This window comes from Petromyzon marinus, chromosome 27 (genome assembly GCF_048934315.1).
Source record: "Petromyzon marinus isolate PM22_M1 ecotype Great Lakes invasive population chromosome 27, UKy_Petmar_22M1.pri1.0, whole genome shotgun sequence".
In the NCBI taxonomy this organism is placed as follows: domain Eukaryota; kingdom Metazoa; phylum Chordata; class Hyperoartia; order Petromyzontiformes; family Petromyzontidae; genus Petromyzon; species Petromyzon marinus.
The window spans coordinates 12846278-12872884 of NC_133693.1; the positions used below are offsets into that span (position 1 = coordinate 12846278).

At 46.2% G+C, this 26607-nt stretch overlaps 2 protein-coding genes across 2 annotated transcripts in view; both read left to right on the plus strand.

Annotated features, from left to right (window-relative positions):
- Window positions 1-2099, plus strand: part of FAM204A (family with sequence similarity 204 member A) — a 31337-nt gene extending 29238 nt beyond the window's left edge. The window contains exon 7 of the mRNA XM_032961498.2: window positions 346-2099. Within this exon, the coding sequence (XP_032817389.2) occupies window positions 346-397 (52 nt within the window). The 3' untranslated portion in view covers window positions 398-2099. The remainder of the gene's footprint in view (window positions 1-345) is intronic.
- A 982-nt stretch (window positions 2100-3081) lies between these two features.
- The window catches only part of NPC1 (NPC intracellular cholesterol transporter 1), a 72922-nt gene continuing 49396 nt past the window's right edge, over window positions 3082-26607 (plus strand). Inside the window, exons 1-5 of the mRNA XM_032961497.2 lie at window positions 3082-3271; window positions 19253-19399; window positions 23152-23258; window positions 23504-23664; window positions 24722-24889. Of these exons, the coding sequence (XP_032817388.1) occupies window positions 3200-3271; window positions 19253-19399; window positions 23152-23258; window positions 23504-23664; window positions 24722-24889 (655 nt within the window). The 5' untranslated portion in view covers window positions 3082-3199. The remainder of the gene's footprint in view (window positions 3272-19252; window positions 19400-23151; window positions 23259-23503; window positions 23665-24721; window positions 24890-26607) is intronic.

A 26607-nucleotide genomic window follows, 5' to 3' on the forward strand; every position in this document is an offset into this window, starting at 1 on the left:
AGGAAGAGGCCAGAGAGATTGAGTGGTTAATAGTTGCAGGCTGTACTACATAACCGTGGGGCCCTGATATCAATAATTTAATAAAAATACAGCAGTTAAGAAAATAGACGGAAAAATATGTAATGGGCAACGTTTCAGGTAATGACCCTTATGTGCTGTGAAGAAGGACCATTGCTCCAAATGTCACTGATTTAAAAACATATCATTAGGGTGGTGCTCTTGATGCATTCCGTTGCTGTTCTTTACTCATATGCACCACTGCCAATGCAGCATCACGTTTTCACACGTGTTTTTTGTATGTGCTCTGTATGTTCTATCTTTTATGCATTTTTTTTCTTATTGCAGATTCGAAGCTAAGAAACGGTGGGAGACGAAGAGCAACATGGGGTACATGTGAAACCCAGCGCAGGTGGGCGGCCGGAGCTTTTGCTCGCTTGTGTCCACCCCGCAGACCCGAGCGCAAGATGCTTGCTATCGGCACCTCGGTGTGGGCAGTGTAACGTGGGCGTAAAGCCGCTGCCCGTGCCATGACGGGATGGGTAGTAGCCAGAGGTGGTGCTATGCAGGCACGGGATGATTCGCCGATGACCAAATTGCCAGAAAAGGATCCGCTTGCTGGATCCCACAGGCCAAGCGGGTTTGAGCCTGGAAATTACTTGGGTTGGCGACTCTCATGTGCCAGCAGATTGCCATAGGCAGCTGCAGGGCTACATGGTGGTCGGTAGACGGCAGTGCAGCAGATTGCAATGTTGTATAGTATATATATGCTTCCACGTCTGTGCTCCCCTACATCACCAACACCCGCACTGACCAGCGTGGTGAAGTATGGTCAGGTAACTCCTACTATCCACATGGGGAGATCTTCATACAGCTGTGGATTGACAAGAAAGAGGCTCATATTTTTGGGTCTTTTGGTAAAGTCACATAGATAGGTTCAAAGAAAATAACAAAAACTAGTAGATTTTTGTTATACATATTTTTTGTATTTTTTTGTTATTTTTGGTTATTTTATTTGAACCTATCTACGTGATTTTACCGAAAGACCCAAAAATATTAATTCCTGCAGTCACAAACGCTTGAAGTCAAGATTTAAGAAAGGGGCTGAGCATGCAATGATCCCCCAGAGTGATTTGGTGAATTGTCACGATTTGGGTCGGGATTCGGTTCGAGAGTCAACACCTTTGCCGCCTCGATTGTTCAGCAATGTCTGCTGCATCAGCCTCGATGTAACAGCATATCACTTACATGTTTGTATTAATCATAAACCGACTTTGTGTATTTGATGAATCGATAGAGCGTTAATGGGTAAATGCTATTTAGTAGATCATATATTTTTTAATACAGGTTTAATTTAAAACTACTGCTTTTACCATTGTGATATTATTTGCACCACAGTTATAATAATCCGTGAACAGGAAAAAAAATCACCTTCACAATACATGCAAACTTTGGTTCTTTCGGATTAATCACATAGAAAATCAAATCAAATAATAATAGAATACGACATTTCGATTGCAACACAAGCAACCATCATCAGGTAAGAATGAATGATAAAACACAGACACGGGAACAGAAACACATGCAGAGAGAGACACACAAAGACACACCGAGCGAGACACACACCAAGACAAACAGGACAACGAATCTGTGCCGAGGCCTTAAATAGAGAGAGGGGGGAGGGGCCGGGGCAGAGAGAGGACTGGGGAGGCGGACAAACGAGAGGGGACCTGCGGACAAACGAGGGGACAAGGAGGGAGCAGTGTGGAATTCCGGACCACAGTGGCCGGAGGAGAGAATGGTTTAGAGCAAGAAAATCAAAAGTTTGCAAAAGCAAATTTAGTAAAATTAAGAAGTGTAATGCAATGCAACACAGAGGGTCGGTTAACACACAGTTAACGTATAGCCTGGTTGATTAACGTTCTTCCAAAGATTGCTAAATTAGAAGTAAAGTGTGATAAAACACAGACACACCGTCTCCTCACGGAGGCCCCCTGTCTCCTGTCCCCTGCAAAACTTGGAGTAAAAAAAAATCCTCATTCAATTTGCACAGCAAGCAAACTTTGTATTGTGGTTTAATAAAGCAAAGTACAGGTTACAAATATTGTAAACGTTCTCTTTTTATTGGCGCTTTCCAATGAGGTTGAAAGTGTGAATGCATCAGCTTATTCTATGACAAGGATGTGACCTCCTTTGGGGGAAACTTGGAGCTCACAAGCATGAGCATCAGTGGGGTGGAGATGGTATAGTCAAAACGAACCCTCATCCATCAGTGGACTGACAGAGCTGCCCATGTACAGTACACACTAAACTATTATTTGCACAGATAAGGTCCACAAATATGTTTCAGAGGCGACCTGTTCACATGATAGTTCAACGAAGTGGCTTATGTGAAAAATTAGAGCAGCAGCCAAATAATCTAAACGCGTGTTGAGAGAGACACCGCAGACTCCAAATATACAACAGCAGGTGTCAGGGTCGGAATCGAACCCACGACCTCCTACATACCAGGCGAGGTAGTTAACATCTCGCCACAGCTTGACATTCACGTGCCCGGGAACTGCTGACACCCTAATCCAAGCAGCTGGAGGGCGATGCGTTTAATAAATAAATAAATGCTCCTTCCACTTCTAGATTTGAAGCTTTCGTGACTACAAGGGTCCATACTCTTTGGTTCTATTCGGTAAAGTCACGTAAAAGTATAAAACGAAAATAATAATAAAATAAAATTCACAACGTTTCGGCCACAACACAAGTGGCCTTCATCAGGTGAAGGGACCAGACGTGACTTTACCGAATAGAACCAAAGAGTATGCATCTTACACTGCCACGACTGACAGCAATCGAGTCACGTGGGTGGGCGAGGGGAAAGGGTGAGGGGGCGTGGTGATGGGGGGCGAGGGGGGCGTGGTGAGGGGGGGTAAGGGGGCGGGGTAAGGGGCGGGGTGAGGGGGCGGGGCTGCCTTCACACGTGACGGCGCATAACCCGCGCGAGCGGCTGAAGGAGGCGCGTGACGCGACGTGACCCCGCGATGACGACGCCGCGTGGGGTGTGGGAGGGAAATCACGCCACGTGACGTCATCACGCCAACGCGTTAACTAGGGCGTGACGCAATCGCGTACGCACGCCGCGAGTGAAGGAAGAAGAGATCTGCGGAGACGGAGATCGCGGCGGCGGCGGTAGGAGGCGGCAGGAGACGGCATGGCTCGGCTCGCTTGGCTCGCACTCGGGGTCGCTCTGCTCGCGGCGGCCACGGCGGTGACGCGAGGCTTGGTGAGTGGCGGGACTCACGGGGTCGGGGTAGAGACTGCGAAGTGGGCGCGCGACACCGGCCCTCGGAAGTGGGGCCACGGGAGGTTTGAAGCCTGGCTCCTGTCTCCTCATGGAGGCCCCCTGTCTCCTCATTGAGCTAGCTTATCTCCTCATGGAGGTCCCCTGTCTCCTCACGGAGGGTTCCTGTCGCCTCACGGAGGTCCCCTGTCTCCTCATTGAGCTAGCTTATCTCCTCATGGAGGTCCCCTGTCTCCTCACGGAGGCCCCCTGTCTCATTGAGGTAGCTTATCTCCTCATGGAGGTCCCCTGTCTCCTCACGGAGGGTTCCTGTCTCCTCACGGAGGTCCCCTGTCTCCTCATTGAGGTAGCTTATCTCCTCATGGAGGTCCCCTGTCTCCTCACGGAGGGTTCCTGTCTCCTCACGGAGGGTCCCTGTCGCCTCACGGAGGTCCCCTGTCTACTCATTGAGCTAGCTTATCTCATGGAGGTCCCCTGTCTCCTCACGGAGGGTCCCTGTCTCCTCACGGAGGTACCCTGTCTCCTCACTGAGGGTCCCTGTCTCCTCACGGAGGTCCCCTGTCTCCTCACGGAGGGTCCCTGTCTCCTCACGGAGGTCCCCTGTCTCCTCACAGTCTCCTCATGGAGGTCTCTCCGGTCTCTCCTCGCTTAGCCTGGTCTCGAGGAGAGGGCAGATCCATCGCCGAGCGCCTCAGGAAATGTCCCAGTCAACGACAACAACAACCGCGCTAAACTTGACCTCCACTCGCACACGTGGGCGCCAAACATAACGCCAACGATGGCAAAGCCCCTCAAAGAGAACAGTGCGTACAAGGTTGGGAACGAAACAAACAGGGGAAGCGTCTTTATTTTGACGCCAAGAGGCACGCGGCGATGGTGACCGCACACGCGCCTCGCTTGGTCGCCCGCATCTCGTTACGGGACATCTGGCCCAGCTCGCTGCGTGCAGGGTGTGCCGGGCTGCCTCGTTTTTCGGTCCAGACCGGGAGCTCTGTGGTCGTGAACGCGTTCTCGCCCCCCTCCCTCCTCCCCCTCCTCCCCTCCCTCCTCCCCCGAAAACAGCTCGCTAACAAGGCCCTCCATTCTCAACACAGAATCGGAATATTTATTTTATACTGGAGGAATCCGATAAACTGTAAAGCTCTTTTGATCTCTGATGTCCAGTAGGTTTAGAGATGGCCAGTAGGACTTTATAACAACCAATGTTACAACAGCAAACGATACAAAAGCACAACAGGAGTGGCAAGTATACACTGCGCCATACTGTTAGAGTATCCTTCGCACAAACATCGCTGGCTCCCACAACACCCGAGCAGGCCGGTTTTGCATCACACCAAAGACAAAGATCCGTACAACCCGAACAGACTGTTGGGGCAAGTGCTGTTAACGAACAGCACCTATGAAAACCGGCACAGCACATGAGGGGGGTGGATTGCCAACACCACGCCTGGCCGCCTTTGGTTCCCCAGTGGACGATGTTTACACGTCGCACCAGATACTCATCTGAGGCTGAGTCGACCTAGGGGAGGCCCAGGACCGGCTCAGATAGACGTCACTGCCGTTGGCCGTGAGCGGGAATCGAACTCGGGATGCCGGGTTTGTAGCACCGCGTGCTAATCGCTTACGCTATCGCTGCCCATCACACCTCCACCTCCATCAGTGAATATACCCGGCTACTCCATTCCTGGCCGTGTTCTGATCCACCAGCTCACTGAGTTAGAAATGTTGAATGCTGTCATTCACATCCCTATTTCACCTGCCACGAACACTCACACGACACTTTGTGTCACTCCACTGCCGGATGGATGAGGGTCTTCCCACCCTGTGCGGCTAGTGGTGGTTGTTTGACCATACTTCACCATACGGGCTAAGTGCTGGTTGGTGAAGGCAGAGAGCATAGACGTGGAAGCATAGTATTTTACTTTCAAATACTGTACACTATATTCCTTTATTTAAAATAATTAAATTGAATGTGTAATTAAACCTTTGAGGACACATTGAATTAAATACTTATAAACGATGAGGTTACATGGCAGCATAATCCATTGCTCTACTTACTGGTAAAACAACTCGCAAAATCCAACAGTGGATTGACTCGGCAATGGAAAGCACGTGAGTGTAATCCAAGGCATGTTTGTCCTCTATGTAATATCTAAAGAATGTGAGTACAGTGCTGTAATGGAGTGAGATTTAAAGTGAGTGCTTGTGTATTGCTTCCAGTGCAGTTCGTGTATCTGACCTGACGTGATGGTGAAAAGCCGTAGGGGCTGTTTTGGCACCGCGTGAAATGCTGACCACGCGGACGTTTGATGATTCAGTGTTTTTACTGCGGTAGATGACTGCATGTTTATACAGTGCAGGGTAAATTTAATTGCACTGCTTGCATATTGTCTGCATGCAAGTCCTTCCCACTGCTGTTTTTAAGCCCCCGAGCAGTTCCTGACAGCACAGCGTAACTCCCCAGGGTTGTGATCTCATGCTGTGAACTATGAACTTTTTATTTTACCAGGTAAGGCTCATCGAGCTCTATAGTTATTTTTCAGAAGCTACTTCGCCACCAATGATAGCCCAACGAAGTGGCTTATGTGGAAATTTATAGCGTCCAAATACTGTAAACGCATATATCTAAACCAGAGGACCTGGAGAAAAATACACACGGCCACGGAGAGAACGTACAAACTGGGTTGGGATTGAACCCACAACATCCTGTAATACCAGGCGACGTAGTGAACATCTCACCACGGTGGCACCCAACTGTGGAGCTCATACAACCAGGCTGTATGTTAATTCGCACTCCCAATAACATGGTGCATGTAATATGGTAATGTTGCTAAACTGGTTAGTATTAGCATGGTGATCTCATAATTTTCCCCATCGGTTATATCACTGGTTTATCTCATGATGATTGGCTGGTCCGGCACAGTGGTGGATGTTTATGCCTAATGTTGCGCAGTGAGCTGGCCTCTTGTCGAGTGTTCTGAGTATGTGGGGTTTTAACCGTTGTAATGTTCATGGTGAATGCGGGCAGACTCGTGATGTTACAGTACTGTAATTCTTGCCATCTGTCTTCAGACCAGGAAGTGAAGACAAGTGAGAGGAATAACACTTTGTTTCCATGGACATTTGACTCGAGTATATCGGATTTTTCGCAGAACTCGTCGATCGACAGCTCGAGTTGGTTAAACAAAAGTAGTATTTCCATGATTCGAGTTATCAACGCAGGTTTGGGCAGGTCTTCACCAGAAATACTTCCAATTAAGACTTTTCTCCAAAAAAATGTTTGAGTAAAATACTTGTCTGTTGCTGACAAGATATCAGTGCTTGTTCTTAAGAAATATTCATGGTCTTACCCCTACCCACCCTCCACTCTCATCTCACTTCAACTCTCCACATGTTGTCTTCACTTGATCAATTAATGCCTCCTTATGAAGCCCAGTCAACCTTCCATTCCACAGGAGAGGTCGCTCCTTCTTCGCTTTTGCTCCTTGTGTCTGGAATTCTCTTCCATTTCAAGTTTGTGCACTTGAGGCTGTTCTTGTTCAGGTCAAGACTTAACTCATTTGTTTTAATGTGCATATAGCTAATGTGTTATCTATTTAGGTTGGTGATTTTTATTTTATTTTTGCCGTTTTAGTTTCTTTTATCCATTACCTGTGAAGCGTCTGGAGATGCAGTTGCATCTAGGTGCCCTATAAATGTTAAACTGTATTGTAAGATTCGATGTTCAATCAAATGATCGTGCCGTCTGCAACATTTTTTACAGATTGATGTATTTCCATTTGGTGCGACTTCTCACGTGAGGATTTCAGGCCCCCCAGAGGGAAATTCGGGCTCCAACCTAAGATGGCAGCCAACTCTATTTGACTAAAAATACGGAAAGGTGGTGCCAAGAGGGGGGGCACTCAATTTCATTCTCGAATACTGTAACTCATGGAGACACGCAGTGTGCCATGCCGATTAGCCAAGGCCTTTCATCTGCCTTCAGAATGCGTCTCTTTTTATAGACCCTGTCGTGAACCCTTTGCTGGTGCCCATGATGGTATCCACAGTTAGCACTTGTCTTCTGAAGGATGTTGTCACGGATTACCAGACCATCGTACAGATCCTTAAAGGTAGCACGCGCACCTCCGATTAGCACAGTTGGCTATGTACAGTGTGAATGAAGTTCAACGTATATATCAGAATATTGAAATTTCTAAAATAAGTCCTTGCTTTTTATTTGTGTGGGAGGGTGATCTGTTAGGAAGTGGGAAGAATAGCTGCTATATATTTGATTATGGTTCCAATTGACACGAGGAGAAGAGGGTTCTTCAGGATTAAAAAAAAATATATATACATTGTGTATTTTACTCTGAAGGTTTCTTTACAATTCTCGTTATTCTACATGCTGGTTCCTCTTAGGGGAGTGGTAGTGTAGCAGTTAGCGCACTTCGCTACGAACCTGTCAACCTGAGTTCGATTCCCGCTCACGGCCAACACCGGTGATGATTATCTGAACCGGTCCTGGGCCTCCCCGAGGTCGACTCAGCCTCAAATGAGTACCTGGTGCGCTGTGTAAAAACAGTGCCACTGGGGAGACAAAGACGGTCAAGCATGGTGTTGGCCACCCACTCCCTCGTGTACTGTGCCAGCCTTCATAGGTGCGCGTGAACAGCATTGCCGCAACAGCATATTAAGGGTAAATGGGGGATTTGTCTTTTTTTGGTTCCTCTTGGTGGTCATGTGACATACAAATGCGTGACTTTTATGTGGGGTGTTGACTGGCACTGTGGCGTGTCCACACAGCCACGTGCCTTCTCTATTCATCACGTCTCTTGCTGCGCCCCCCCCCCCGTCTATTTACTGTTTTTATCCCCACTTGTGTCCATTTCTCATGGCCGTGTTCTCCCACATGTCTCCAACACTGCAATAGGAGATGGGAAATCCAACCACATCTGAAGAAGAATCGCCACAGTGGCTAGGAGATGTTAACTTCCTAGCCTGGTATACAGGATGCCTGAATAGTTGGATTTTGCATGTTCTCCCCATGGTTGCATGGATTTTTCTCCGGGTCCTTTGTTAATTTTCCCTCCACATTTAGAAATGTGCGTTTAAAGTATTTGGCTGCTATAAATACCCACATGATAAGCCACTGTTGAGCTGTCACTTGTGACCAGGTCTCTTCTGAAAAAGAGCTATGTCGCTCCGTGGGCCTTACCTGGTAAACTAAAAATAGTTTATAGTTTTAGTAGGTTGAGGCTTGAAAACTATTTTTTGAAAACAACTATTTTCACTCCTTCCAAGTGGATTCATTTGTAGTGGGTTCAATTGAGGTGCACACTCGATCTTGGAGGCAACACGTTTATTCACTAATTCCAACAGGTAACTCTCTACTTAACTGGATAACGACTAAGGGTGGTGAAAACCACGAGTAACTATATACACTTGGAGGGGTGAACATCCCAGGTGACTATATATACATACTGGATGCAGGAAGACCGGAGACCGAGGACCCACGAAGACAGAGGATTTCGTCCCAGAGATGAACAACCACAATCACCGCTGGGACTCGGCTTTTATCCGCTGCGGCGTGGCCAGGCCCCGCCCTTGGCCACGCTCCTTTTCCAGATCCTTCTTGACGATTCAGGGCCCACATCACGTGTCCCTTTCACCTCCTCTCTGGTCCTCGTTACCACATCATCCGTGCCCCTCGGGTTCACCCAGACTTATGTCCTCACCCAACCTCTTCCATGGTATGCTCCCTCTGGTGCTCAAGAGACTCCGCATATACAGTACCACTCGGTACTGTCACTACACTATAGTGACATCATTTATGTGAATACACATTTAAAGATTGAATTGATTGTTTTATCTACAAACAACATTGATTGGTTTCTTGATTATTTGATTCCCCATTTTAATTTGAGAAAATTAGGCATTTCATTATTGAACATAGTTCCACAGTATTGGAAATATTTTTTCTAAAGAAAAATAAAGACGTAAAGTAATACAACTTTCAACCAATATAATAAGGTAAGTGTATTTTTATATTCTTGGTTCTTTCGGTAAAGTCACGTAGAAGAGAAACAATAAAATAATAAAAATATAAAACAATAAAATTCTCACGACGTTTCGACTGCTTCACAAGCAATCGTCATCAGGTGTGAAAACCACAGTAAGAAAATGTTCTTGCTGCAATTTATTAATCTACTGTAACTCTACCACAGCAAGAAAATTTTCTTGCTGTGGTTTTCACACCTGATGATGATTGCTTGTGTTGCAGTCGAAACGTCGTGAGAATTTAATATTTTTATTATTTTATTGTTTCCCTTCTACGTGACATTACCGAAAGAACCAAGAATATGCATCCCTGCAGTCACGAAAGCTTTAAATAAAAATGCAAGTGTTTTTTGTTAGGTTCACTTTTAAGATGGAATTGATATGCCATCCAAACGATGAGATTTCACAATGTACCCTGCAATGAAAGGCAACGAGGACAAACAGAAAAATGGTATATGTATTTGTCTCTAGGAGAGCCTCACTTAGTCATGTTTTTTGGGAGCAGCCTGCGTTGGGATGGTTGGTCAACACCATGAATGAGTGGCATGTGAGAGGAAACCGGAGTACCCAGATAAATTGTGCACATGCCTGGGGATAACTGTCTCTGCTCTGCACAGATATTAAATGCATAGCCAAAATCTAGTGAGCGTGATTGACTGTAGTGCCATCGCCTGGCTCGCAGAATTCGCAGCCCCATTCCTACATCACCTGATGTCACTTGAGGCTCATTTGCCTCTTTCACAGACAAACTTGGGTCTGAGAGATTAGGAAAGTCCGTCAAGCTTCTGATCTTAATTCAGGCACCCAGTGGTTCCCACCTTTCACAGTGACGTGGAATCGCTGCTGGATGTGATATGCTTTGTGGCCCCCAGAGCCTGCAGTGTACAACATATGTTAACGTGGTTAGTGCGCTGTGCTACAAACCTGATTACCTGAGTTTGATTCCTGGCTGTGGTTAATGTTGATGGATTGGGATATCTGAACCGGTCATGGGCCTCTGCTATTCACTGAACAAGCTTGAGGAAGTATGGTCAAACAACCCCCGTAATCAATCGTGTGGTAAAGGCCTTCATCCAGCAGTAGATTAACAAATTGCTGAACACTTAACCACTGTATAGGTTCATATATATAGAATGCATACTGTATGTCACATGAGGGCCTATGCTATGAATATGTTTATCTAAGCTGTGTTCATGGTGCTTTACATACGAAATTTATTCATGTGTGTGTTTGATACACATTTAGTAGCATTACTGGGTGATGCCACTGCTCCCCGGATGTAGTGCCAGCCCCAGGACGACAGGGGGTGGAAGAGTGCCCGGATCGATTTCGGCCGTGGCACTCAGGTTGAACCCAGGGAGGCTCGTGACCAGAGGTATGGACCCCTGGACCCCCAAAAGGGGGCTGGGGGGATGATGTGTCCACAGCCGAGGTCCTTTTCGGAGGTTCGAGAAGGAGGGCGCGGCTAGGGGCAGGGAGAGCCGGGACTGGCTATATAAGCCGGACCCCTGAACGGGTCCGGCTGCTGTTGTATATTTGAAGACCCGAAGCTGCCACCTGAAGACCCGAAGCCGTCACCCTGAAGAGGAGCTCGAAGATGGGACCCGGACCCCAGCCAGGGTCGGGTCGACGTCAGCCTCCCCAGTGTTAGGGCGCGTTAGCCCGGAGGATATACCTCCGTAGAGTATCGGGTGGAAGGGGCCGTTACCCCATCGTGTTAAGGTTACCCTTACTCTTTGTTTTTTTCGGTAAAGTCATGTAGAAATAATAAAAATAAAATAAAATTATATAATAGCATACGACGTTTCGATCAGGCAGAGGAAACGCATAACCACAGATATATATACAGACCTTAAGTCGGGGGAATTAACACAGATATACCAGGGGACACAGAGAGACGGAACATCACACTAAATCAAAAAGGTTTTAGCAAAATTTTGAAACTATATAAAGCAGGGGTCTCAAACTCAACTTACCTGGGGGCCGCTGGAGGTAGAGTCTGGGTGAGGCTGGGCCACATCAAGTATTCCAAAAAAAAGTACAACTGATCCAATCTTCTCAATCTTTATTAATAACAGTTCAGAACATGAACGGTTCTCCAGAACATAGGCTTCTCTTACCTACTCTTTGCTGCCAGAGACCTGGCAGCGCTTCCTCTTCTTACACAGCTGAGCCACATTTGGCTTGAGGAAGGAAGCAATTGAGACCCTCAGTATGGCTTGAAGATGCTCATCAGTAAGTTTGGACCTGTACTTTGACTTATTAAAGTGCATGGTGCAGTAGAGCTTTTCACACAGATATGTGCTCCCAAAAAGGCACATGGTCCGCTTGAACATCCTGGAAAGCTCAGGGAATGTGGGGGGCAATTCTCCCCCCAAAATTTTCCAAGCTTGTCTACTTTTGCACTCACCTCCCTGAACTTGGCTTTGAGTTCAGAATTGCACTGCAGGTCAATTAGCTCCATTTGAAGCACAGGAGGGGCATCTTGCACATCGAAGGAGAAGGGGTCAGCAAAAATTTGAAAAGTGGCTCTGTGTGTCTTGAAGTCTGCAAACCTGTGATCAAATTCCTCCTGTAGCTTTACAATGGCATCAGCATACTTCTCACCACTGAATGGTGTGCCCGCATCCATGAGTGCCTTGCATGCTGGGAAATGGCAGAGGTTTGTCTGAGAGAACTGGGCTTTCCATAACACAAGTTTTGTGGAGAATGCTCTGACTTTGTCATAGGCAGCACTGACAAGCTGTCCCTGGCCTTGTAACTTTTTGTTCAGTACATTCAGCTCCTGTGTTATGTCAACAAGAAAAGCTAAGTCCATGAGCCATTTGGGATCCCTTAGCACAGGAACAGCCATCCCATCCTTCTCCATGAAGGCTTTCACTTCTGCTCTCAGCTCAAAAAACCTCTTCAACACGTTTCCCCTGCTGAGCCAACGTACCTCGGTGAAGTAGAGCACATCCTCATATGCTGACTCTTATTTCCTCTAAAAAGGCGCGGAACTGCTTTAAGCCCCTGGATCTGATATGGTTGATGCATTTCACAACGACAGACATCACATTGTCAAACTTCAGGCATTTGCTGCAAAGGGCCTGCTGATGGATAATGCAGTGCAGAGCAATGGCCTCCTCCACACCCTCCTCTTCCAGTTTTCTTTGAACAAGTGCCACCAGTCCATTTCTCCTCCCTGTCATTGATGGCGCTCCGTCGGTCGTTATTCCAGCAAACCTCTTCCATGGTAAACCGGCATCGACAATGGCATCACACAGCTGGCGGAATATCTCCTGAGCGGTGGTCTGGCCATGCATTGGATTCACTGTGAGCAACTCTTCCGTCACTTCAAAATTGTCGTCAACACCACGGACATACATTGCGAGCTGCGCAGTGTCAGTGATGTCTGTGCTGTCATCAAGAGCGACTGAGTATGCACGGAAATGTTTGGCTTTCTCACGCAGTTGATCGTATATGTTACCTGACAGGTCAGAAATGCGCTCTGCCACTGTGTTGGCTGAAAGGCTGATGTTGCTAAACTGACCCTTCTTTTCCGGACAGACTATACTTGCAGCCTGTAACATGCACTTTTTGATGAACTCGCCATCTTTGAATGGCTTTCCCGCCTTAGCAATCATCTCACTCACCACGTAGCTAGCTTCGACTGCTGCATCACTCTCTTTGCTTGCTTTCTTGAAAAAATCTTGTTGCCTCAGTAGACATGTTTTAAGATTGACGACCCGGTCCTCTCTCTCATCTCCCTGGTATTTTGCATACTCCTCAGTATGTCTAGTTAAGTAATGATGTCTGATGTTGTATTCCTCGTGCACCGCAACGTTCTCTGTGCATATAAGACACGTCGGGGTGCCCCTGTGCTCAACAAAAAAATATTCCGTCTCCCAGTTTTCCTGAAATTTTCTGTGCTCGTCGCCAACCTTTCGCTTCACGGCAGGTTTTGAGAAAGACATGACTGGGGCTGGGTGACAAAAAAAAAACAAAACACATTTAATAATAATAGAAAAAAGTTAATAAAAAAAAACTACCGTAATTTCCGGACTATAAGCCGCTACTTTTTTTACACGCTTTGAACACCGGCTTAAACAATGATGCGGCTAATTTATGTTTTTTTACACAAGCTTCATGCCGCCAAAACATTTACCGTCAACAAACACCGGAAGCTGTCACGAGCCTGAGCTATGGGAAAAAATAATTAAAAAATAAATTAAAAATTGATGTCAAGTAGGGGGCCACAAAATATCGTTCCGCGGGCCGCAATTGGCCCGCGGGCCTCGAGTTTGAGACCCCTGATATAAAGCAACACAAACGATCGGTTAAAACACAAAGCATGGTTTGGTTGAATACGCTGTTTCAAAGATTGTTAAATTGTAAGTTAAGTGTGAAATTTAAGATAGTGATAGAATACTTACCGTAGAGAGACCTTTGGGGGGGAGACAGGCGCACAGTTAAGGAGTAAAGTAAATCTGTCCCGAGGCTTTAAGAAGGCGAGCGATGTAGGAGGGCCAAGGTCCACAGACAATGGGACACAAATTTGCATGATACAAGTTATCAGGCACACAGTTGTCAGGCACCCAATGCGCAGCAGCGCACACCTAGAGGTCCCCAGGCACACAACCATAGGCAGAGACAACACAGCAACACAAATCCAACTCAAGACACAAAGGTAGACACACCAGCAGAGAAACACAAAAACAACAGAATTCATACCTTCCCGTAAAGGTGGTTCGAACTTGATTAGGCGCTTTCGTGACTGCAGGAATTACTCTTTGGTTTTTTCGGTAAAGTCACGTAGAAATAATAAAAATAAAATTATATAATAGCATACGACGTTTCGATCGCAACACAAGCAAATCATCATCAGGCAGAGGAAACACATAACCGCAGATATATATAAGGTTACCCTTGTTATAATAAACGTGTTGCCTCTAAAGACATCTCGCTCTCCATTCTACCCACTACAACTGGCGTCAGAAGTGGCCAAATAGTTAGCTGAATCACTATGATGGAGATGCAAAGAAAAATTTGTACCAGGGCTCCAGTGGAAGAGGAGGACGACTCAACAGCACCGGGGTTGGCAGCACCGGAGGGGGGAGGAGAAGCGCCGCCGGCCGAGCTGCACACTGCCCGGCCGCCCGGTGGCTCACCACCATCAGGTAGGCCGTTCCCATCCGGCAGAACCCCTATCGGTTGAGTTCGGCGGAGAAGGAGCATGTCCGATTGGCTATTAATGACATGCTGGCTGAGGGGACATCATTTCGCCATCCACCAGCCCGTGGGAGGCCTCGATCGTCCTCGTTAAAAAACATCATGCCAGCTTGCGATTTTGTGTGGATTTTCGCAAACTGAATAAAATTTCAGTAGCTGACATCCCCTTCCTCGGATGGACGAATCCCTGGACGCCCTGGCGGGTGCACGTTATTTTTCCACACTGGACCTTCTGTCCGGCTTTTGGCAATTGCCTCTGGACAAGGCCTCCGGACAAGGCCTCCAAGCCCAAAACGGCCTTCCGCACGCCACCGGGCCTTTTTTAATTCAACCGGCTCCCGATGGGTCTCCACTCTGCTCCAGCGACATTCTAGTGTCTGATGGAACTGGTCCTGGCTGGGGTTCAGTGGGACTCGTGTCTGATATATTTGGATGATGTCATCGTCTTTAGCCGCACATTTAAGGAACACCTAGATCACTTGAGGGCTGTTTTTATTAAAATGCGAGCGACCAATCTCAAATTCAAGCCCCAACAATGTCACCTCTTGCGGGAATCCGTGCGGTATCTCGGGCATGTCAGCCAATCAGACATTGACACTGACCTCCGGGTCGGTGTCAATGCCTGATTGGCTGACAACATGCCCGAGAAGATGGCTTGCGTCCGGATGTGGCCGACCCCCACGTCGGTGGAGGAGGTGCAGAGCTTTATCGGGTTTGCATCTTATCGTCGGTTTGTGGCGGGGTTTGCTTCCATCGCTAAGCCCCTCCACACGCTGACGGCCAAAGGCCAAAAATTTCATTCGCGCTTCATGAGGCGTTGGTTGATGCCCCTTCCCTACGCTACCCCAACTTTACTGCGCCGTTCATCCTCGACACAGATGCCAGCAACACTGGCATTGGCGGCGTTTTGTCACAGGTTGTGGACGGGGTAGAATGCGTTGTTGCATATGGCAGCCGTGAGCTGCTTGCCATCAGTTTTTTTGTGCAGCAATACCGGCCATATCTTTATGGCAGATAGTTTACGGTTTGGTCTGATCACGCGGCGCTGCAATACGCGCTACAGGACTATTTGTTCACCGTCACCTACCGGAAGGGTACCCAACACTCGAACATCGACGCTTTGTCGCGGTTACCACCGAGCGACGGGTGCGCATGCTTCTTGGGCTCGGCGGTGTAAGCAGCCAGTTGACAGTTCGCGCCCCATCCCTCACGGTGTTGGCCGAAATGGCTTCCTCAGGGGTGGGTGCGACAAGACTCGTCAGGTGGCTGACGAGTCTGTCGCACGGGATGCCGTTCTCGGCTTCGACCTCGCTGATTGGGGACGACTCCAAATGGAGGACGTTTCTTTCCTAAGGTTGCGCCGCCACGCTCTGAGGCCCGAGGGGGATAAGGGCCGTGGGGGAGTCGCGTCCGTCATCTTGCGCGATGGCCTCTTACTGAAATGGGATGGCAGCGTGCGTCGATACCAGATTGTCGTACCCACCGCCCTGCGGGGTAAGGCTGTATGGGCTGTCCATGAGCGCCTTTTGCATTTGGGGGTACACAAGACCCTTGCCACGCTCCAGCTTGACTTCTTTTGGCCAGGCATGGTAAAGGATGTGGCTGATTTGCTGCAGGGCTGCGTGCAGTGTGCGCAATGGAAACCGCCAGCAAAGCCATCCTGTCCACCCTTGCAATCTATCTAGGTGTCCCGCATTAATGAGCTTGTAGCTCTGGACATCCTTGGTCCCTTTCCCGCTACCCCCCGGGGTAGTAAGTACTTGTTGGTTGGGGTGGAATATTTCTCACGCTGGCCTATGGCCTGGCCACTCCCCAACCAGTCGGCGACAGCCATCACCAACGCCTTTCTCCGTTGCTACGTCTTAGACAAGGGTGCTCCTGAGCGTGTATTGACTGATCAAGGGAAAATGTTTTCTTCCACTTTACTGCGGGAAGTATGCGACCTGTTGGGTACGAAGAAAATCCGCATGTCGCCATACCCACCCCCAGACGGTTGGTATGGTGCAGCATCTGTGCAAGACGCTAACCTCTTCCGACACCAGTTGTAGCGAGTCCAACTGAGTCGCAGACGCTATTCTTTAGAGGCAACACATTTATTTAACATCAACACGTTAACACAAAGGGGTAACTGGCCCTTTACCAGATACAGCCTGGGGTGGTGACCACCCAGCTAACTACACTATACATAGGAGTTACAGCTACGAAGGGTTGGACTCTCACTCGGGTCCCCGGCCATGTGTTGATGCCTCTTCAGACGTCGGACGTAGAACGTAGAGCTTCCATCTTGTAGAACGAAGCGACCCCGGTCCCTCTCAGGGACCTACCTTATATCCTCCCGGGTCGGGGCCGGCTCCGCCCTCTGCCCTGCCCACCTTCGCGAGTGTTCCAGCTCCCTCTCGATCCCTTTCGAGAGCTCCCTGGACACGTGATCACCCCCTAGCCCCCGCACCTGGAGCCTTCTCTGTGGACACTCCAGATCACGTGTCTACGGGGTCAACCAGAGTGCCATAGCCCGGGGCAACCCTGCCCCTGGGCTGACACTCTCCCGCTCCCCCTTGTGGGAGCCTGCACTACACGCTATGCGTGGTGTCCGCGCTATTTCAGCGCTCAACAAGCCCCGCTAGGGCTGATCCTACACCCGCCTACAGGGTGTACGCGATGACGGTGCATCGCACGCCGTGTTATGCTAAAGCCGGCATCACACAGCATCCCTGATGTCACTACAGTACAACAAAACAGCAATAAATGGAAGAGCTCTTTGGGTCAGGCAACATCATCGCACGTCTTGAGGCGCCTCCCCTCTCCACAGCCATCTCGTGTGGCTCAGAAGGCAACTCATTGCATTTAGACAAATGCGTGTTTGCAAGTGTTACAGAAGCCATGCATGTGCATGGTTTTTCTTCTGTATTTAAGGAACAATTGTTACAGTGATAATAACACTATGAGCAATTCCTCAAAAGGGAACTCATAAACGGTTCACTCGTTGCTTTAGAACCGCAACAAAGGGCAGAGACTTTAACCTTTTATGTTTATGGTTAGAATAACCAGCTATAATCGGCTTGTATGTAAATCCAAGTGGGGTATGGCATTATAAATTATTTTACATAGTGTTTTGTGACCCAACTTTTTTTTTATTGCTGAAGCTCTGCTGACAGAGCATATACAAAACAATTATTAATCTCACATTTCCAAAAACTTTTTGAAAAATTCTACCATTACTTACGATAATTGTCCAGGACAGCACGTAAAAAATTACATGCCAATATAAATACATGCCACACCTATATATGAACATGAAAGTGATGAATATTCATTATTTATGGACAGTTATCCAATCCAGCAATTTTTTCGTGTTTATAGGCCTTGAACAGTATTTGTGCCCAAGTTTTAAACTAAGGCACCTTTGGAATTGTTTGGGTTTGATTGTCTATACTCTTTGGTTCTTTCGGTAAAGTCACGTAGGTATAAAATAAAATAAATTAAATCACGACGTTTCGGGCGCCACACAAGCGTCCGTCATCAGGTGGGACAACCACAGCAAGAAACAATTGCTGAAGTGGGCAAAAGGGCTGCTGTAACAAGAGGCTATTTAGGTAAGAGAAGGGGGAGGAGCAAGAGAAGCAAATTCGTATCACTGTACCTCCTAGACCTTGTTTCCACGGCAAATTAATACCCTTGCAGTTATTGCTGCTCGTTAATACTCTCCGCACAAGGAGAGTCTAAAGTTTCCATGCTTCTTTGTTAAAGCTGAACGCTCAGAGATACACCTGGCAGGCTTAGGAGTCGTTTTTATACGTTTTATCAACCACCCCTCCATGTTCAACTTATATCGATGGTGCACCATCTGGTGCAGCGATTTTGCTGTGACTGGTCCCACCTGAAGACGGAAGCTTGCTTTGCCTCCGAAACGTCGTGTTTTAATTGTTTTTATTTTATTTAAATTTATTTTAATTTGTTTTACCTACGTGACTTTACTGAATAGAACCAAAGAGTATGAATCCTTGCAGTCACGAAAGCTTGAAATCTGGAATTGTGAAATTTTGGTTGTTGGTCTGCATCTACGTCAGCCATACAAGAGAGAGAGATTGCCATTGACTCCGTTAACTCAATCTCTTTTTAAAATCTCAGATTCAGTAATGACGCAGTCTCGTCCTCAATTCCAAACTCCGGATGATCCAAGATTCTCCACGGATTCTTCCCTAACCACCTCAACCCTCATCTCACTGCTGCCCTGCCTGTCTTCTCCTCCCTCACCTCTCCCCTCCCATCTCACTGCTGCCCTGCCTGTTCTGTCCTCCCTCACCTCTTCCCTCCCATCTCACTCTACTCCCCTCCACATACACTCTCTGCTCGATCAACCAATGCTTACTCTGGAAGCTTCCAGTCAATCTTTCAGTGGGAGGTAGCTCATTCTCCACTGTTGGTCCCAGAGCCTAGAACTACGTTCCCCCTGCCATCCATGCTCTCGACTTCCTTGCCTCTTCAAATCCAGGTTTAAGGCCTTCCTTTTTTCCTCTGCTGATAAATGTGTCTGCAAAATAGAAATGCCCACTGTTTTTGTACAGAATCGTGAGATGTTGTTGCAAGTTGTTATACAAATCCAATGTATGTTGTGTTATTAACATTGTATTCTGACTGTATTTCTTTGTTGGCGCACGTGACGATGAAATATGTTTTTTCCCAACGTTTTTACTCGTCTTCTTGTTTCGGCAGGAACAAGATAGGAACCAGGTGCACTTGCCCGATTACTGTGTGTGGTACGGAGAGTGTGGATTGAATCCACAAACCCAGAAGGCTTACAACTGCTTCTACAATGGCACGGCTAAGCCTCTTCCTCACGAAGGCTACGAACTCCTCAAGGTAAATGGCTGCACCAACAAATCTGACCGTCCTCACATAATGGGGGAAATTAAATTCACCGTGAGAATCTGTAATGAGGCAGAGTAGCTTACTCTTTCATTTTGGTAACAGATTGGACACCGAATGAGATTACTTTTTTTGTATTTGTTTAACACCAAAGCAAAATATGGTATGTTTTCCTATAAGGCGCCATTTGGGTTCCTGAAGAACACCATGTTATGAAAAAATTGCGTTATAAATATAGTAGACTCTATTATCTAATGATGGTGAGGACAGCCGCGGATTATTAAAAATCGCGGATAATCGAGAAGTATTCATTTTTCGTGGATCTCTGCTCAGTGATGACACTTTCCTGCTCCCGTGTAGAAGATTCCGTCGTCTGAGTGGATATAAAGTTCCGCTGTTTTTAGGGAATTGTCATGGCAAAACCAGCCACATTTATCAACGGTTTTCCCAAAAATTGGTGATGAAAACCAGCGCTTAAATGATAAAAGCTTTTACATCATTAGACCTCCTTTGCCAGTACCAAAATGTAATAATAGGGTTTTTCCCCTTTTTTCTGGCAACAAAAATGAAACCTTTTTTTACAAGGATGAATGTCTGCATTAACCACAATACCTGCAGTCAAAATGCAAACAAAAAACATACTATGATAATATATGCATTGTCCTTGAAACTGATTGGTCCACACCAAGGGACGGCTTTCTTTTGAGCCTCGACCCAATTGGTGCTCGACCAGATGACGACGAAAGGCAATTGGTGCTCGACCAGATGATGCCAAAAGGCGTCATCTGGTCGAGCACCAATTGGGTCGAGGCGCAAAAGAAAGCCGTCCGTTGGTGTGGACCAATCCGTTTCAAGGACAATGCATATATTATCATAGTATGTTTTTTGTTTTTTATTTTGACTGCAGGTATTGTGGTTAATGCTGACATGAATCTTTGTAAAAAGGTTTCAGTTTTGCTGCCAGAAAAAAAGGGGAAAACCCTATTATATGATAAAAGCTTATTGATCAATGAGATGACATTATTGTGTGATGCCATGTGTACCCCTCCCCTCTTGATGACTTTATTACGCGCGATTTCGTACTTCATACACCGTGTGAGGTTACCTCGAGCGGCTAAGGAAGGAAACGTCATCAATGATCCTAACTGCTTTACATTCAATTCGATCAAGTACAGTCACATTCCAGGTTGGTGTGTCGTTTGGTTTAACTGCTAAATTAACATTTTACTTAGCATTATTACTTTCTTAATGGCAATTTCGACTGTGAATACATGTAAGAAAGATTGGGCAGGACATGTCATAGGTAGATGGGATCATGGCCGGTGGTCTAGTCTAGCATTGTGAGGGAGCCAAAGGATGCATGTCCGAGGTCACGTTGGATATGAATCGATTAAATTGGCTCCTGTGAAGAAGCTCGATGAATTTCTACATCGCAGGACCACGAGATGGCAACAGATTTCAGAGAGGCCTTCCTCCAGCAGTGGATTGATCATGGCTGATGATTTGTTTATCAAGGTCTTAAAGAATATGACTTAACTTTCATGACTGCAGGAATTCATATTCTTTTGGTCTTTCGGTAAAGCCACGTAGATAGAAAAATGTCATGACGTTTCAACCGCAGCGCATGCAATCGTCATCAGGTGAAAAAATAACGAGAGAGCTGCTGAGGCAGGATATTATAAAGGTTTGAGATGGGTGTAGCCAAAGGGTCATAAGCGAAGTGGGCAGGGCTAGTGAAGCAATTTGCATGTAAATGTAAGATTGGATAGAGCTGGGCAACCTCCACGACGACAAAGCTGCGGAGGTGGCCCTTGTATTGTGAGAGATAGCATGTCAATGTAAGATCGTAGAGCCACCGCCACATCAAGGAAAACGAGCAACGATGCCTGTGTTAGACATTTAACCTGTTAATGTAACGGAATTTAACCTGTTAATGTAACACCAAAGAGTCGAAAATAACTACTAAACATCACAGCCAGTTATGACTTAACCTGGTTAATAACGTCCTTCAAATGGTTGCTCAGTTTGTACCCATCTTCTTGGTTGAAATTGTGTCTGTGTTTATATATCTGGATGGCTCATGAACGAATCTTTGCTGATAGCCAGTGGGTTTGCAGAGTACCTTCGTCTTGGAAAAATCTATTTCGTGTGTGCCCACAGCATTAAAACAATGATCACCCATAGCTGAGGTATTGGTCCTACCGTGTTTCAGATCTGCCTTGTGTTCACGAACATGGTCCGAGACATGTCACTTAGTTTCCCCAATGTAACAACTGCCGCAGACACAGCTTAGTTTGTAGACGCCGGGGTATTGCATGTCAGGGATCACATCCTTCACAGACACAAATTTATGTACTGTGTTGAATCGAACCTGGATCTTGTGTTTGCTCATGATCTTGGAAATCTTTTTGACCCCTGCTATGTATAGCAAGGTGATGGTTTTGATTGGTTCATCAGATTGTTCTTGGTCCAGAGCTGGTAGGCCATGTGGCCAGATGACGAGCGTATCATCAACGTATCTCTTCCACAAGGAAGGACGTAGGGTGGATGCCTGGATAGCATCTGTCTCAAATTTCTCCATGAAAACATTGGCTACAACTGGAGATAAGGGAAAACCCATAGGGGTACCTTCAACTTGTTTGTAGAATGTTCCATTCCAGGTGAAGTAAGTGTTGGTGAGGCAGTGTCTGACCAGGGCCGGTACATCAGAATTCAGTCCTTGTTGGACCAAATCTTCAATGATTGCAATGTTATCAGGAACAGGAACTTTGGTAAACAAAGATACTACATCGAAACTGTGACAAGCCAATCACCTGGAGATAGTGAGATATCCTTAATTAACGATACCAAGTGAGCTGAGTTAAGTACAGCTGAGGTGGTCTTACCAGTGAATGGTTGTAAGGTCTCAGACAGAAATTGGGCCAGTTGTAGGTGGGTGAGTCAATGGTGGAGACGATAGGCCGAAGTGGTGTATCTTTTTTACAGATTTTTGGTAAGCAATAAAATCTGGATGGTCTAGCAGCAGAGGGTTTCAAGGAAAGCTGCTTGGTTGGTTCGATTAAAGATGTCGAATCAGTGATGACATTGTTGGTTTTCATAACCAGGTGGTTAGTGGGATCTCTTGATTTTGGTATAGCTACCATCATTAAGTAAGTCCTGAATTTTGTTGTTGTATGTGGTTTTGACAGTGGCATTGCCCTTGTCGGCTGAGAGGATGAATATGTCATCTCTCTATTTTAGTTGAGAGAGTTCAAGGCGCTCATCCTTGCCGATGTTGCTAATAGGTGTCTTAGCATTTTTGAGGATTGCAGGGTTATCCGATCTTGCCATGTCTGCAGGAATGTCCCCCAAACCCTCAAGGGCTACGTCGACCTGGGCAATGATATCATCAACTGGGATGTGCTTAGGGGTGACTGTGGAATTCAACCCTTTAGCTCGAACCGATTTTAGGCTATCGGAAATTGGGCTGTTATTTTGATTGATAACAATCTTGTCACCGTCTAACTTTTTCACGTTTAGAACATCCTGCCTCAGCAGCTCTCGCTATTTTTTCACCTGATGACGATTGCTTGCATTGCGATCGAAACATTGTGATATTTTTTTTCTATCTACGTGGCTTTACCGAAATACCCAAAGAATATCTTAAAGAATATGTATTTCAGGTGGTGAGTACCGACTTAGTGTGACAAACATTCGGGAAGCAGCGTCGTGGGGTAACACTGAGCGCGTGTTGGATCCCGCTGCAGGAGCTGTGTCCCAGCATGGTGCAGGAGAACGTGTCCACGTGCTGCAACGTTAAGCAGCTGAGAACCCTCAAGGAGAACATGGCGTTGCCCTTGCAGTTCCTGTCCAGGTAGTGTACCTGCCGAGCACATCCGTCGCTGCCCAACAGTAAACTGACTACGACTACTCGCAGTTTCAGCCTGTAGCTGCATTTGCTCGAAAGGTCGATTATTTGTAAAGCAGGAAAATAAAACAATTCTTGATGAATAACATTCATACATTGCCTTTAGAATGTATTATATATAGGGAGAGATTTTGTACATTTATCATGCTAACTGCCTTTAATGATGAGAATGCACGTATGGTGTGTTGCAGATGCCCCTCCTGCTTCTACAACTTAATGACCTTTTACTGTGAGCTGACGTGCAGCGTCAACCAGAGCACTTTCCTCAACGTCACACAGACCGAATACTCCAACACCACAGGAACGAGCATCACCAGACTTCAGTACTACATCTCTAAAACCTTTGCAAATGGTGAGTTCATGGGAATTTGCTGTTCGTTAACTTCCAATTGGAGATCTTGTTGAGTGGGCATTTAAATGGTCACGGTTGTTAAGACCCTTTCTCAGCCCATTGCTGAATGAAGATTTCCCTCTTGTGGCACCGTTGTTAGCGTGGCTGACAGTGGCGAGTGACATCCAAACAGGTCCTGTGCAACCACTTCACCAACCCATATTGACCAAATGGTTACGTATGTTGAACTTCTTTCACACACTACATAGCAAACCGTGCTAATCGGATGTGACAGGTTATTGTACAGTTAATTACAATCCAATATTTGTACGGTCAAAATAACATCCTCGTCCTTGAGATTGGATCACTCGCAACCCTAATACCTTCAGTTTAAATCAAAAATACTTCCACTTTATAGGAAGTCAACAGTTTTCTTGCCCATAAATTCATTTGGAAGAAAAACATAAACCCCTTTTTCTGAAGTAGAGGTTATATGGGGGTCGGGATGCGGGTTGAGAGGTGAGGAGTTGACAGTGGGTGTGGTAAGGGGTCAAGCAGTGCCTGAGGGTTTCGATAGACCAATTTGTTATTGTGCATTTTTCGTTCATTTATTTTTCTAGAACTGAAACTGAGAGCAGTAATGTGGGGTATTCTGACTTTGTGGAGTTTGAGGCAAGACTTCTCAACCTTGTGATCTCTGTGGATCCCTAAAGGGTTTAATGACACAAATATACTTTTAGTGACGCAAGAATAACCCGAATGTTGGTCTGCAGATCTCTTACCTGGAGGAATATTTTGTTATATTTCTTCTGTAATTACTGTGTTCATGCATCTGCTAATGTGAAATTATGTATGTGTGTTGATTTTCGTACCGTGCGTGGCAGGCAATGTAAACAAAGTACACCACCTATCCTTATTTTCGGTGCTCCTATCGACTTCTCTCGAGCTCCTTGTATTTGGAGTCCTTTCCACCACCAGTGGTGTGAGCAAGTTAAATTTGCAGGGCTGCATCTTTACTCGTGGCAAAATTCCTGATCAGTATCGCCGCTCAACGCCTTGCGCTGGCCCGATTTTGCAGGGATGTTCAACTCGTGCAAGGACGTGACGTCGCCCTCCAGCAACGACAAGGCCCTGGGGCTGCTGTGTGGGCGCGACGCCAAGGACTGCAATGCCACTAATTGGATTGAGTACATGTGCAGCACGAGCAATGGGCAGACCCCCTTCCAGATCGACCCCGTCTTCACCGGTACCCTGCACACAGCAATCGCACTGCATTTGAGCATCATCTGTATGTTTGAAATGAGATGAGATGCAGGTTGCTCGTTTTGCGTGTAAAAGCACTCTTTGAGACGCCCCGGCCTATAAAGGACACTCTGTCAAAAACAAATCTTTATCTTCGGATCGCTGTGGAAATCTCATAGAACACGTTGAGGCCTGGAAGCCGGTTTAGGGTGGAGCGGTGGCGCAGGTATTTTTATTCCCGAACACAGTTGCTGAGTAGTGGCCCAAAGGTCCAAAACGTCAAGTGGCTACCAGCAAACAGAACTATTAAAGTCATAATGGGTGACAGTCGACACATTTTTGTAAATTGAGCAAGGTTATGGGAACTTGGCAAAATAGCCTGTGGGACAGAATTCCCAAGTGGAGCATTTGCAAGGGAAGAAATGGATAAATAAGTTTGTGCAAACCTGGCAAGCTGAGTTTGTTTGCTACTGTCAGTAGTGTATGATATTCAAACTGTTTCTGGGCTTTGGCCTTCACCAACCCACACTGACCAGTATGGTGAAGGTTGGTGAAACCTCCTCCATGCGCAACATGCGTTCCTGAAAAACAGCACGCAAGTCGAATGGCGCTGCACGAAGCATATATTCCCATAGACATGCATGTTATACGGGGGTGGGGGTGAGGGGTACGTTACCGAAGAAAACTTAAGTTATTCATTTAATAATTGTAGCCCTGGATTTACAAAATATGTATAGATGTAATAGTTAATGATGTAAACATTACAAAAAAAATATTTAAGAAATTTAACAAATGCCCATAATTAATATAAAAAAGATTATTACATTCAAAGATTACTTAATGAGGAGTAACTTCAGTGCTTCTTGAACGCTTCCTTGGGCCACTTGCTGCCCAGCCCATAACGCTGGGCGCTACCTTGACGCAGTGACGCCATCAGAAATATATTTTTTTACTTTGACTTTTTATCAGTGAGCAATAATGTTAATTTAAAAAATAAATATCTTACTATTTTTGGGGTTTTTATTGAGCATGTAACTCTGAAACCTAAAATATTAATCGCGTAACTGCGAATTTGCGTTTTTGGGGAGTTGTGTAACGCGAGGGAAACCTGTTCTCAACATTGTAGCTTCGTGGAACGCACTGCCAGTCTCTGTGTAGTGCATTTAATGAACATGATTCTTTATGGAGATGAGCTTATGAGCTAATTCCTTCAGGGAGAGCTCCATTTATCAAACAAATTAGAATATCCAAATGGACAAATTGTCTTAATCACGTTCAGCTAAGAATATTTTCACCATTGCAAAATTAATCGATCTCTCTTTAGACTTACTATGCGCTGTGAGTAAATTGCAGTGTTATGATTTCCATGGAATGGGAACTAACAAACAGATTTTAAATTAAATGTCATCTTCCCAATCGTGCAACGATGAACAGCAACTGGACTCTATGCATCATGTACAGTACTCAACAACACTAGTGTTTTCTGTTAAAGAGCCATGTTAAATTAGTTTCACAAGGAGCTACAGGGAAAAAATTGTGCTCAATTCCAGGTCAAACACTTTGAACTTATGTCCTTTGTAACCAGCTCGGCATGTCGGTCAATTGCATGGCTCTCACCACAAATTGACGCCAAGTAGATAACCAGTGATTATTGTCGGCATATTAATTGGATAAAGTTTAATTATCTCTCCACAACACTGAAATATTGCTGCTGCACTTATT